The 14,618-nt window shown below is 31.8% G+C and overlaps 2 protein-coding genes across 3 annotated transcripts in view; both read left to right on the top strand.

The window, feature by feature from the left end:
• The window catches only part of LOC106330694 (cysteine-rich receptor-like protein kinase 27), a 14,236-nt gene extending 11,921 nt beyond the window's left edge, over positions 1-2,315 (top strand). The window contains 4 exon segments of the mRNA XM_013769127.1: positions 1,757-1,934; positions 2,029-2,097; positions 2,099-2,176; positions 2,178-2,315. Coding sequence (XP_013624581.1) covers positions 1,757-1,934; positions 2,029-2,097; positions 2,099-2,176; positions 2,178-2,315 — 463 coding nt within the window.
• An 8,046-nt stretch (positions 2,316-10,361) lies between these two features.
• Positions 10,362-14,044, top strand: LOC106342100. Of its 2 annotated transcripts, none has more exons than XM_013780932.1 (5): positions 10,362-10,595; positions 10,766-10,916; positions 11,354-11,471; positions 12,930-13,185; positions 13,556-14,044. In XM_013780932.1, the coding sequence occupies exons 2-5, from the start codon at positions 10,770-10,772 to the stop codon at positions 13,635-13,637; spliced, it is 603 nt and encodes a 200-aa protein (XP_013636386.1). In that variant the 5' UTR covers positions 10,362-10,595; positions 10,766-10,769; the 3' UTR covers positions 13,638-14,044. The 2 variants fall into 2 exon arrangements, with proteins under 2 accessions (XP_013636386.1, XP_013636394.1); XM_013780940.1 differs by having other exon boundaries at positions 10,363-10,566.
• The last annotated feature ends 574 nt before the right edge of the window (positions 14,045-14,618 follow it).

Genomic DNA, 14,618 nt, shown 5'->3' with positions numbered 1-14,618 from the left:
AACTTAGAATTTTAGGATTCGTTCTCAAGCTTCTAATATAGGTTTGGTTTCACTTCGGTAGAACTGTCAGTTTGATTTCAGTTAAGGGTTGTGTGACTTTGTATATAAAAAACCAGAAACCGAGCCAGTTTATTCTGCTTAACATGTTATATTTATAGTTCTTATAAAATTTTAAAATCTTTCTACTCTTCTTTTGTAGAATGTTCCTATTAAGAAGGGTCGTCGGTATGGTATCGGTCGTACCTCCGAAGCTATCTCAACCTCATCATCTCAGCTCTTTGTTTCTTCCTCGAGTATTGTTCAGTACATGGAGCGGATGAAGACGGAGCTTGATGAAGAGCGGACAAAACGTCAAGCTATTGAGGAAGAGCTTCGTCGCGTGACCGTTTTCATTTCCAACCTTTGCCCCGAGCAGTTCTCTGCAACTCAAACCCAGCCGGACTCTGCAACCCAAAGCCCCGACGATCGATGTTTCTAGTAAGGAACTTTGGTTTTTTTTTTTACTTGCTGGAACTTTGCCAACCGTTTTGGTATTTTTGTTTTGGTGTGATTAATCATTTTGGTATGTTTGTACAATCTATGACCATGTAAATTAATTACTTTATCGATGTATGTTAGTTTAACTTTGCAAATTTATTTATAAAAATTCGACTTTTAAAATTCACAATCGAACTACCATTTCAATATTTTATTATTTTATTTTTTGAGCCGAAGTAAGCGTTTCTGGCCGATGAACCTGTCAGAAATATCCGACCGAACTACCCGTCAAAACTTTCTGACCGTACTTTCCGTCAAATATTTCTGACCGTAAATTCCGTCAAAACTTTCCGACCGCGATTTCCGTCAATTTTTTCTGACCGAAACACCCGTCAAAAGTTTCCGACCGCTACTACGGTCAGAAGTTTCTGACTGATATATCTGACAGACATTCTGTCGGAAATTTCCGACCGTAATAATTCGTCGGTTTTCGGTCAGACATATCTGACCGTTTCTAACCGCTAAAAAATTTCTGACCATATAGATCTGACGGTCAGATCCGTCGGAAATCCGTCAGAGCAGGCCATTTCTGACCGTTTTCCAACGGATATGACGGTCAGAAATTACTGATTTTCTTGTAGTGTTGGTAGTACTCATTGATAGACTTGGTTCCTTTAGTCCAAGTCTTGAGTTGTTGTCGAATTTGTTGAATATGGTCTCTGCTCGGCTTAGCATAGCTGAGGGTGAGAGTGCTCCATATCTCTGCTGCAGTCGTGGTTGTCGAGAGAATTGACTGAAGATTTGGCGTGATAGCGCCAAGGAGCGCACTGTATATGAGTCTGTCTTGGCGCTTCCAAAGGGTGAAGGCCGGATTGATTTCAGCACCAGTAGCAGTGGTGATCACGGCGGATGGAGCTTGGACAGATCCATCGATATGACCTGCAAGATCATATCCATCTAGAAGAGCGTGGACTTGAAGACTCCACATCATGAAGTTGGAAGTGGTCAACTTAGTCACATTAGTCATGTGAATGTGAAGGAGAGTGCTTGTGTTTGACACCGCAATTGTTTCAGTTGGTGCAGTCGGGTTGCTCATGGCGTAAAGGAGTAAGAGAGACAAAGAAAATTTGAAAAGGGTGATGAGGCGGCTCAGAGATTTAGGTATTTTGGCTCTGATACCATATAGAGTATTAAGACTGAATGAATGCTCTTATTAGAATACGGTAGAGTATATATACATGTGTACAAGTAGGGTAAATGTATTCTCTAGTATTTACAGTGAGATCCCTATACTATGTACTACTCCTTTATAATATATGGCTCCAGAGTATGCAATGCATGGTAGATTCTCTGTGAAAACAGATGTTTACAGCTTTGGAGTTCTTGTTTTTGAGATCATTACAGGTAAAAGAAACAGTGGACTAGGGTTTAGTGAAGGCACAGATCTCCCTACTTTCGTAAGTGACAAGAAACACACAAATACAGATCAACAAAATACATAAAAATTGATTAGTAGTTTAATTTTGTCTCTAATTTTTTTTTTTTTTGCAGGCATGGAAAAATTGGGTTGAAGGAAGACTAATGGATCTAATAGATCATGTTCTTTTGAAATCTTACTCTTAAGGAACAATCAGTGCAATGCCTAGAAATTGCTTTGTCTTGTGTTCAAGAGAATCCTACAAAAAGACCAACAATGGATTTCAGCTGTTTCCATGCTTAGCTCTGATTCTGAGTCTCTCCAACTCCCAAAGCCATCACAGCCTGGTTTCTTCAGAAGATCAATGTCGTTTTCGGTTTCTGTTAATGATGTTTCTCTCACAGATTTGTCTGGACGTTAAGAGTTGATTTGAAAGAATTTCAGTGACAATTTATACAGTAAGATCCAATGAATGTGTAATAACTTGTACGTTAGTGCACCTTTTTTAAGATGCTATAATGTTATAAAGTTGTCTACACGTTAAGTGTTTATTGTATAAATAGATTGTTATCAAGGGTTAGAGACCGGTGGTGGTATTGAAAGTTAAGTCCACCGTTTCTCTATCTTAGAAACCGCTGATTGAGATAGGTCACAAGGTGATCTCTTGTTTACTTTCTTGTTTTTTTTTGCAGATAGGTCACAATGTGATCATAGAAAACTGTTGCTTGCTTTGCGGTCAAGTCGGCATCGCTGGTTCAGTAACATACAAAATCTGAACCCTTTTTGGTTCCAGTGAAAGAGACAATTGTAAGACTCAAAAAGTCAAAAACATATTCCGTAGATTTGGTTGCTATGTACCTTTGGGGGGACGTGATGCTGTTAGAGATCATGTCTCCATTGTATCCATGGTACTAAGAGGTTTTCACCGGTTTAAAGAAAAGAGGTTCTTGGTGTGGTTATGTTCACGTAAACCCCTTTTTGTGGTTTGGCTCGAACAAGAGGAAACCTGAATCATGAATCAGAGGTAATAAAACTGAGTACATGCAATGTAATTTGATCAGGGTTTCCGTTTGTTTTGTATGATGATTACATTTACAATCAGACGTATATCAATGTAAGAACACAAAGCTTAAAGCCAAATAAACAACTATCAAGTTAAGATTTGGTGTGAATTATGTACTGATTTTCGTATTGAGGATGTATATAATACAAGTGAAAACTGTAGCTAAAGACATAATCCAACGGTCGATATACTGAATTGCTTTTGCCATATGAACATCTTAATTTATTTTCAGAAAAAGAAAGGACAGTGAAAAGAGAAGACAGAAATGTAGTTTTGTTGTTTGGAATGTCTTCGATGAAGGACTTATTTTGTTTTTTACGTTAAGACCAACTTAACTGGTTTAAAACTTCAAAGTTTAAAAGTACAACAAGATGTGAATTATTGAGACTATATATTATAATCGTGTCTCTCTCTCTATGTATGAAGTTAGATATTTAATATTTATTGGGTTGTATTATTAGTATGGGACGGGACTATGGGTAATGGGTGCGTTGCATGTATTCAAAATTTCAAATGTATTTTAGCGAGACAGCTTCTCTGGCTGCAATTCATTAGTATGACACTCTCTTAAGCCTTAATCAATCAAATGTTTTTTCCTCTATTTTCTCTAATCTTCTTCCGTATATTTGCTGTCCACCATGTTTTGTTTTTCCTTTTCTTGCATGGTTTTATGGTAGTCACTAGTACTATTTTTTTTCTGATGGTCAGTCCAAAAACTAATAATCTAAGGTAGAGAAGCTCAAATTGTATAACTCGAACCCAAAAGAAAATAATCTTTTTTTTTTCTTTTCAAGTGAGTCTTGGGTTAGTGATGCTTTCTAGGACAAATGATATATTTCCTAGGACCCCTATATTGAAAATCTGATATTACTATAGTTAGATAGAACCACTTCAAGATATTAAATCAGTTTGAACAACATTTATAGCAACCTTGATGAAATGCGGATTGAACAGCTCTAGTTTAGTGGATATACCAATATTTAGGCTTTGTTTTTTAAGCATAAGCATTTTTATCAAATTCGAATAAAAACACAATATGAATTCATGATTGTAATTACTTATGATTAAAATTTATCTTACTGAAAGTAACTAAACCAGTTCCTCTGTAAACTATATAATTAAGAAGCTTATTTATTTATTTATTATAAGAATACATGTATCTTGTAGTATTTTGCAGTCATTTTCAGCTTTGGGTTTCTGTCAGGTCATCTTAGTTTTGATTAAAGCTGGAACATACAAAGCTCGGATGCATCCTAGTTTTTCTACTGAAATAATAAGACGAATCAAAACCATACGTAAAAATGCAAGCAACGTATAGAATAGACAGCGTATAAAGATGTAGACTAAATGTGTTAAATCAAGTTTGAAACATTTTATACACATTTAGTTATACACATTTAGACATCTTTTACATGAGTTAACTACATATTTTTGAAAAGAGTTAACTCATGTATAAGATATCCTTTTTTATTATTTGAGGTGCATTATTTTAAACTAACTTTGACCTCATGTGTTATTAACCAAATTGCCATTTCTTAGATGTCAACACTAGAATCACTCTCACACCTTTTAATTAAAAGCTTTCTCCTCATTAGACTAATTACATATATTGTCATTATTCATTACAATATAGCTTAACATAATATATTATATGATTCCTATCTATATAACCGATAACTCATTTGATCATTCATTACCCATTTTTCACGCGGCCTCCTTCGTATTAATAGAAAGTCTTTTTTATTATTTATTTTTGTAGTCTCCTTAAGTTTCTATATCCATCAAGTAGATACAAATATATTTTAGTAAAAGTTGTATAACACAGGTTTTAGTTCAAGAAATATTTCTCATCTATCTCGAGACGCCTATCATCTTTATGATATAAGTACAAATAAAAATCGAATATAGCTCGAAACGCCTATCATCTTTGAGAATATAGAAATCTCAAGTATAAATTTGTTTTTGTATAAGTAAGAATGTTCGTCTCACTTAAATGATATCAACTATAAGGCAATTTTAATATTTTCAAAATGTAGAATGAGCTATATGACTGCTTGCTCTATACGGTTTGTATTAATATTTTTTATTTCAGAAGTCCTTATTGTCCAATGGTCATATGTTAATTTTTTTTATATCAACCTCATATATAAAATCATTATAGGTATAGTTATATTGAATATATCAAAAGATGTATTAAGCTATAACCTTGACCGGTTAGCTGCGTATGTTATTATGTTGAATTTGAAAAATTCATTAGCCCGCTTGGACAAATTAAATTAGATATCAATTCAAAATTTTTATTGATTGTCTTTTTAAAGTCATTAAGTATTTACCGGCAAGTACGGTTGTATATAAAGAAAGTTAGATTATTCTGCTTGGACAAATTAAATTACATATCAATTCCTAATTTTAATTGATTGATTTTTAATAATCATTAAGCATTCATCTGCAATTACAGTTGTATATAAAGAAAGTTAGATTATGTATTCAGATTTTAAAAATTATATCACATGATTTTGTTGTTTAAATATCATCCCGAAATCGAAGGTGATATCGTGACAAGTGTTTAAAAATAAAGTGAATTGATTACATCATTTGTGTATGATAGTATTTACCTAATTTGATCTTCTTTGATTTATTATATCGCGTATTAAGGCAAGCTTTTAAAGGGGATTAAAGCGCAAATTTTATGATAATAATTAGTGAATATTTTATATAATTAGGGTGAGATTGTTTTCAGAAGATTAATTTAACGTATATAAATACGTAGCCTTGAGTTTTTTGTTATTTCTCTTTCTAGGATTGCAAACCTAGAATTTTAAAGACATTTTTCACATTAGTTGTGGTTTTATCAGTTTTTTATTTGTTTCTTTATAATTTGTTGCTTTTGTATTTTATTATTCTATTACCTATGTTTCGTTTCATATTATCATAATTTTTATTATGAAAGTAATAATTATATTCCTATGTGTTGTTTTATCTTAAATTTATAATAAATTTATTTAATTATTTGCTTACACTTAAAGATTTATTTCCATATAATATACTTCAATTACACCTAACCAATTACAGTATATAAATCCGCATAATTTCGTTCAATTTTTTATTATATCTAATATTTATGACTATATATTTTTACTTTATAATATCTATAGATTAAAAGTAATATTCTCTTTTAATCACTCATTCCGCGCAGGGCGCGGGTTATCACCTAGTCTAAATGTAAAAGAGTTAACATGAGTTAACTACATATTTTTGAAAAGAGTTAACATGAGTTAACTCATTTAGACATCCATTACATTTTATACACATTTAGACATCTTTTACATGAGTTAACTACATATTTTTGAAAAGAGTTAACATGATGTTACCTAATAACTAAATGTGTTAAATCAAGTTTGAAACATTTTATACACATTTAATTATTAAGTAACATTATATGAACCAATTGACTTCTACGTTCTTCTTCTATCGGTTATCAAAAAAAAAACGTTCTTCTTCTATTTTCTATATAACATGTTCTTACAAAAAAAATCATCAACGTTTTATCATGAGACTCGAAATTAAACTGATAAAATCATTTCAAATAAGTCACACCTTAGGTCTGGGCGTTCGGGTCTTCGGGTCGGGTTCGGGCCGGTTCCTTTCGGATCCGGGTATTTTCGGGTCCTAAATATTTAGACTCAATAGGTACTTAGAAATTTTCGGTTTGGGTTCGGGTCGGTTCTTCTCGGGTCCGTGTCGGTTCGGGTCTATAATTAAAATACCCATAAAATATCCATAATTTTTCGGGTCCATATCGGGTCCGGGTCGGGTTCGGGTATTTAGGATCTGAAAAGGACATGATATACCCAATTCCATCAACTTTAGTTGAATATTTGTCATATATATCTAAAATTTTATAAAACAACTTAAATGAAACTATTAATAATTAAAATAAAATGTTTTAAAACTCTAAATTTTACATTTTAAAGCTTTATATTACTTTAAAAATGTTAAAAAATAATAACAAATGTTGTTAACAAAAGATATTTCAACTAGATCATAAAATAGTATATATAAAATAGAACACAAAAACATCATAGTTTTAGATATACATGTTTTTAAGTCGGGTACAAATCGGTTCTTATCGGATCGGGTCTATTCAGGTCTGTTCTTTTCGGGTCCGGGTCTATTCGGGTCGGTTCCTTTTCGGTTCCGGTTCTTTCGGGTAAAAAAAATTTAGATCCAAAAGGTACTTGTAAATTTTCGGTCCGGATCAGGTATTTTTGGGTCGGTTCCGGTTCGGGTCTTCGGGTCTTCGGGTCCAGGTTAAAATGCCTAGGCCCTATCACACCTTTTACTTATATTCAAAGTGTTTCATAAATGATTGCGGTTACAGCTTACAATCAACCGCTTTTCAAACTATATTTTTGGAGAAAAACAGAAGTAATAATTCACTTGTTTTATATGTTTCAAACATGAAAAGATTAACATATAAAGCTGATAAGCAAATTCACATCCATGTTCTTCTTCTCTATTTCGATATAACATGTCTTTTGGGAGAAAATCAACAACATCATGAGACACAAAACTAGACTGATCAAATCATTTCAAATAAGTCACACCTTTTACTTGTATTCAGTTGCTCAAAAAAAAAAACGTGTATTCAAAGTGTTTCATAAATAATTGCGGTTACAAACTCCAATCAACTCTTTTAAAAATTAATAAGTTTGAAGAAAAAATAGAAATAAATTATGTATAATAAAGAGTTAAAAATAATACGAGTAGATTTCATATATCATGCTTATGTTCCAAATGTAATACGTGATACCATAACACTTGATTTCTTTGATCATTAATAAAATCAAATTTCGTGAAAAAAGGAGTTAAGAACAATATCACACTTGCTAACTTGCATTTACCCCTAAGTTTCTAAATGACTATTTGCTTTGCAACATATATACGAAAAAATATTATGCGAAGAGATATTGTCTAGTAGCACAGTTCCTTTAGAAATATCTAATACCCTTATGCCTTCTGAATAACAGATATTAATTATTATTTTCTTTTTGTCTTTCTCAATTCTTGTAAATATTCTCATAAATACTTGATAACATATTTCATTATTTGTGATTTTTATACAAAAATGTCTAATAGCTCGAGTCCTCTCCCTGTCGCCTATGTCTCTTATTTTTGTTTTCGGTTTATTATTATTTTTATTATCGCTCACAAGACCCCAAATTATCAAAGAAAATATCTTTGTATTCGAAAATTACTATTTACAGACTTTGGTAATTATTTAGGCGTGGTGAAAATTGTATCAAAAGAAGACATAGTACTTTTATTTTTACAGGGTTTTTTTTTTGAGATTTACGAGGAGTGTCCTGACCCACTTATGTGGTCCAGACTAGCTACGGGGTAGGCTTAAAGTCTTTGGCGAGGAGTTACCTCAGATCACGTGTTGTTCTTCTCGGACCGAGAAACCCATGTGAAAACCTCGGTGGCCAGCGGAAATCGAACCCGGAACCGTATTGGGGCCGAAGCTCCCTCAAATACCACTAGGCTAACCCCGTATCGGAACCCACGTGTACTTTTATTTTTACAGGGTTACCATTGCTTGGAGAAGACAAACTTATTAGGCTGCAAAAAAGAAAATGAAAGTTGGTGTTTGAGTGGTTTAACTACAGTACTGTGACGATTTAATGAAGTTGCGTTCTAAAAAAAAAATTTGGTGTTTGAAAACATCTATAATAATTTACTGTGGATTGGTAGTTGCTATATTTTCCAAAATGTTATTCTCATATTTAATAATATTCTTGATGTTGAATTATTTTTAAATTTAGCTATACGTAGGAAATGAATTTAACAATTTTGAAATTACAACATAGAAGTATTAGCAAGGAATAAAATTATGTGGAGTCAAATGGAAAAAGCAAGAGGCAGATCATAAAATAGGGAAGATAGTTGCTCACCTTAATGATTTTGTTCATCGAATATTCCTAAAATTATACAAAACTTAAAAAAACAAAGTTATTTTTTATTCAATTTCAAAATAATAAAAAATAAACAAAGTTATGTGGTCATATAATTAAATAACGAGTTAACAATTCAGACACTGATTTGAGATCAATAATTCAGCCCGTGACAACGAAAAGAAAGTTCTATCTATACGTGGCTAATTCAATCCATATTATAAGGGATCTGTGATGGACTTCTGATAATATGATATTTAAAATCTTCCACAAAATTGAACCCACAACCATAAACTGCATTAGTTTTACTTACATTTTGTAGAGTTCGATCTTCAAAATTCAAACCTAATCTAACCAATATTTATACTTTTCATAACAATTGATTTGTAATATTTTACTATAAAAATGATAAGTTGTCATTAGTGTTGGGAAGAGGGTCAAACTTACACCATTTGATAATATTAAGTATAATAAAATAATTATTTGAACTTTATATTAATTATTTTAATTGTATATTAATTATCTTCTTAAAAATAATATAAATATATATTTATAAATAAATTATATCAATATTTGTAATATTTATATATCTTTACGATTTTTCTATTTAAAAAAAAAATTTAGACAAACAAATACTATTTTTGTGCAATATAGACATATAAATTCAAATTTAAGCTGTTTGCACCGTTTAAAATAAATCCAACTCACATCTACATTCGCAATTCAATTTTTTTAAACGGTAATGTTTCACGATAGATGACTATACGGGTGAGACTCGCAAATAATGATTTAAATTCTCATCTCTAGATGCCGGACGTGATAAATTGGGAATAAAGTCTGTGTTCAGGATGAAAAAATGTCTCATCTTTGTTTCTCTTACATATGCAAATATTATAATTTTAGTGCTTATTTGCCAAATAACCAAAAAAAAGAAAAAATAGATTTTGGGACAGAGAGTTGAGAGAGATAGGAAGAGAAAGTAGGAGAAAGTGGGGAATTTGGTTAGTTAGTGTATTTATGTTTTCATGTATATAGGGTGCAATTTCCCATAATTTAATTACTTCTGAATTTTTCTAAATATAAAACCAAACACATACTGAAAAATAAAACAACCTGCTCACCAAAAATAAAATAAAACAGCCTATCCATAACGAACAAATATTCTTACAACAAGAGGTAGTGCATTTCTTGAACTTGATTAACCACTAAACTGATACCGTTTGGTTGATAAGCCATAATGTCTTTAAATAAAAAAATTATAACTATAATAGAAAAACAGATAACATATTATTCCATCTTTCATCCCACTGAGATCAACTAAGTTTAGTTTAAACATAGGAATCATGATTTATGAATTAACTAATTACTTATAAGTCAATCTCTTATCTCTCGTGCGTGTGACTACTACTAGATTTTGAGAAATACTACATAAATAAGAGGGCAACAACCCATTCAGAAGATGTCGCCCACATAAATCAAAGTAAAAAGCCTTCTCTCCTCTCTTTCAGTTTCGACATTCCCCAGAGTCTCTCCACTTTTTGTCTCCAACCAAACAAACCTTTCTTCATCGTGAAACAGAGCATAACAGAGAACAAAACAGAGACGTTCGACTCTCTGTCTTAATCTCCCACTAAATCCTTTGTCTGAATTCCAAAGTAACTAAATCCTTTGTCTGAATTCCAAAGTAAGTTGATTCCATCTTCTTTTATACATATTTCCTCTTTGGTCACGATTAAAATCTCAAAACAACCAAGTTTTACCAAAATAAACGACCAAGAGTTGTTGACCTATGTTTCTTGATTAACATGATGATCGTCTCTCTTTCTCTGTTTCTCTCTTGTTTTGTTATCAAAGATCGATGGAAACCGCTACAGCAATTCCGGTTCAGGAAACCGGGTCAGGATATCAACCCCCTGTTAATCCAGATGGGTTTGTGACGATCGATGTCGAAAGTTTCACTCCTGTTTTTAACAAAGACTTCTCTTCGTCGAGTCCTAGAATTACTGTAAGTTCTAAAACAATCTAAACTTTGCTCAAGGAACTGTGGTTTCAGATTGAGTTTTGGTCGGAAACACCATAATTTATAATTTTGATAAATTATTTCTTTATTTTTTTTCTCTGTTTGTGTTTTGTTTTTGTCTTTTAGGTATTTAATTTTTTGAATCATGGAAGAATCGCCTATGACCTTTATAACTACTCTTGTGACGTCGATTTCATTTACTATTTTTCTGGTTAAGAAATGAAAAAAAAAACCTAATCGAAAGTTGACTTTCATGTGTTATAAATATTTTTCGTGCTTCAAACTATTATTATGATGTGGTTATTTTTTCCTAGTAATTGGCATTTGTCATGAAGCTTAATTTAGATAGTTTAATTTATATTTTGGAGTCATCTAAATAATTGAATAACTGAAAAAATGGAATTTTTTATTTGCTTCAAAAGCTGCAGAGAAGTGTTTCGAGGAAAGGGTCTCCAAGAAGCAATAACAACGAGAGGAAACTCTATTGCGACGCAAATGGTAATGACAGTGAGACCTCATTTCCTCAGTCCCCACTTAGAGGTAAAACTTAAACCATTCTTCAACATGTATAACTTTTTTTAGAGAGAAATTTTTCCTCACAGATTTAAAATTTTTTTTGTCATAAATATAGACCTTAAAAATAAAAATGATTAAAATAGACTTAAATATTTTATCAAAATAAATAAATATATATTTGCACCTCTAGGGTTAATTAATCTAGACATTAGGGTTTAGAGTTAACGGAAAGGGTTTAGAGTTTAGGGTTTAAGGTTTAGAATTTAGAGTTTAGAGTTTAGGGTTTAGAGTTGACTAGTGGAGTTTCGGGGATATGATTTCAAATATTAAAAAATTAAAAAAATTAAAATTTTCAAAATAAAAAAATATTATTTTGGTCACTTTAGTTTTTGAAATCTATTTTTGTGAGAATTACCTTTTTTAATATATATGTCATATTCTTGATTTATTATTTCCTTTAATGCATGATACATTGATTAGTTTTCAATAAAGTAAACAATTAAACTAACGTTTCACTACGCGTATATGGACAACTGCATTTTCCTAGAGACCATTGGTACATTTTGTTCTTATGTTCATTTTTTGTTACCATGTGATATAACATACTAGTATCAAATGGACCTAGCAGATTCTATGGAATAGGAAGCTATACATTCTACAGATTCTCGTAATAAATTCGTTTTGTGCTTATCTGTGCTGCGAGTCTGTGACTCTGTGAGTAATAAAAAATCTTAAATTAGACAAAACCCCTAGTGTGGTTTTTGGGATGAAAACAAATACATCTCGGACTTTTAATAATTCAAGTCGAATTATTATTATTTCTGCGGTCTAGATATTTTTCTTGAGATGTCCTTTCTTTTCTTGAGATACGTCTATCTTTTTTTTTTTTTTTGAGATATGTCTATCTTCATTGAATGCATTTAGTTTTATTTTTTTCTCTAATGCAAGAAGGTTCCTTATTTAAATAAAGGTGAATATCTATATATATAACAAAAAAAAATTTCCTTTGAAGGTATATATTCCGAAGCGTTAGGTCGGGTTTAGTTAATAGGTATGACCAACCCATGCGTTTTTAGCTGTAGACCGTTACTAAAGTTTATAGAAATTTAAAACGAAAGTACTTAACCAAGTCTCCTTTTAGAGGAATATAGTTTGGTCCCATATATCTTACTAACTACGTATGTAGTTAATGCCACATTGCATATAATATATTTACAAGACCGATCGCTAATAGGAGAAACTCTATTCTTGCCTTATAATTTGCATATTACTTGTGTTAGCTATACATAGTTTTATGCAGACAACGAACCGTCATTCCAACTTTTTGTTCTCATGTACCGCATGCTCACTCATACCATTATTAAATTCGGCATACAGTTACTAATGAATAAATTATGATCCATTTTATTTTGTCTTGTCAAATAAAGAAAAAAGAAACTGTTATTAATTATAGCTTGTGGTATGGCATTTGATGAGTTGTAGGAACAAGCACGCCGGAAAAGATGAGCATCGTGGGGTCCACAGATAATGCAGGTACGCCCACAGCCACAGCCACCGCTGTTTCAGCCTCACCGCTTCATCAGATCACCATTACTACGGCTGCGGCCACCGCCGGAAATATGATATCCGATCAAAGTAGAGAAAGAAGATTTGGTTTTGCGAGGAAGTCGAGTTTTAAACGCTCTCACACATCTTGGGTGTTTGATCCCAAGAAAGTCGTCCTCTTCTTTGCAACTTTGTAAGTAATTATATCACCTTTTTCAACATAGCTTATTTATTCGGTTAACCCAAACTGAAAGATAAAACACAAAAGGTTTTAATTAAAATATAGTACTCAAAATGCATGCATAAATCTCTAATTAACTTTTGTCTCAAAATCCTATTTTATAGTATTTTTGGTTACTTTCAAATTTTCTGATTGAATATGGAATAATTACTTAATTTAAGTCAGACACTATTGGGTTTAAAAGTTTGAATTAAACAAATATATTTTAGATTATCATATGAGATACGATATGCTTCTGAAAATTGAAATGTCTATCACAATTTACAAGTAAAGTTGTTTTTGATGAAGATATATGGTGATGAAATGTTAATTCTTGTGACAGGTCAAGCATGGGATCAATCTTGTTAATCATATTTACTCTCTCGATCAGCAAGTCTAATCTTGGAGATATGCCTCTCGAATAATAGTAAAAATACAAGAAGATATATGAGATGGACCGACCTCAGTTTGTGGCGTTAGAGCATACGACAATCTCACCGACCTACATTTGAGGAGATGAATCAGAGGAACATTACAAAAAAAAACAAAGAGCGTAAGGTTGTGATAATAATTATTTTGTATAGTTTTTATTTTTTTAAATGGAAAAAGGAAACATCAAGAGAAAGTGAGAAGTGGGCACGCACGAGATCATATGAATATTGGAAAAGAAAGCTTAAGACAAGAGTTTATGACTGTTGTGACAAAGACGGAGAATCTTCTCTTCTGTTCCTTTTAATTAATTTCTTTGTTTTTTTCAGTTTATTTTGCCTAGTTATTGTGTTTTTCATTTTGTTGTATTTCTTTATGTGCATGTATATTATTGACATGAGTATCTTTAGTTTTGCTTCGGGTTCACATAGAGATAATTTGAGTCGTGTAAGAATTGAATGAAATTGAGTTATTCGCTCGTGTGCTACTTGTGTTTTCTAATGAATATTTACATTGATGTCTTGCATACTATCTTTTGATTCATTTTAAGATGTTTTTATTTATTACGTTTGAGTTTTGAAAAAAAAAATCAGAACTTTGGTTAGTATATGGACCATCTTGAAAAATAGAACCTAACACAAGCGTGGAGCATTTAAGGGTCACCACATGCTATTCACCTAAGCTATTACCATATTTAGGTGTCTTCAAGTATTTGGATCATAAAGTAACATCTCCCTTTTCATAGACTAAAATGCAAGAGTATATTACCTGCCAATGTACCTACATTATACAACACACCTTGAATTTTATTGATAACAACCAAAGTTGAAACGTGGTTTAAAAAGTTTGATGTTGAAATGATGCCAAACAAAGTCCAACCCCCTATACAAGTTGTGGTGTGAATTTTAGAGTTTGATATGGTCCAAACCCCCTATACAAGTTGTGATTAGTTGACCACAACTGAGACGGTAAAAAAA

This window comes from Brassica oleracea, chromosome C1 (assembly GCF_000695525.1).
Source record: "Brassica oleracea var. oleracea cultivar TO1000 chromosome C1, BOL, whole genome shotgun sequence".
NCBI lineage: Eukaryota > Viridiplantae > Streptophyta > Magnoliopsida > Brassicales > Brassicaceae > Brassica > Brassica oleracea.
This window is presented reverse-complemented; position numbering and strand designations above follow the sequence as displayed.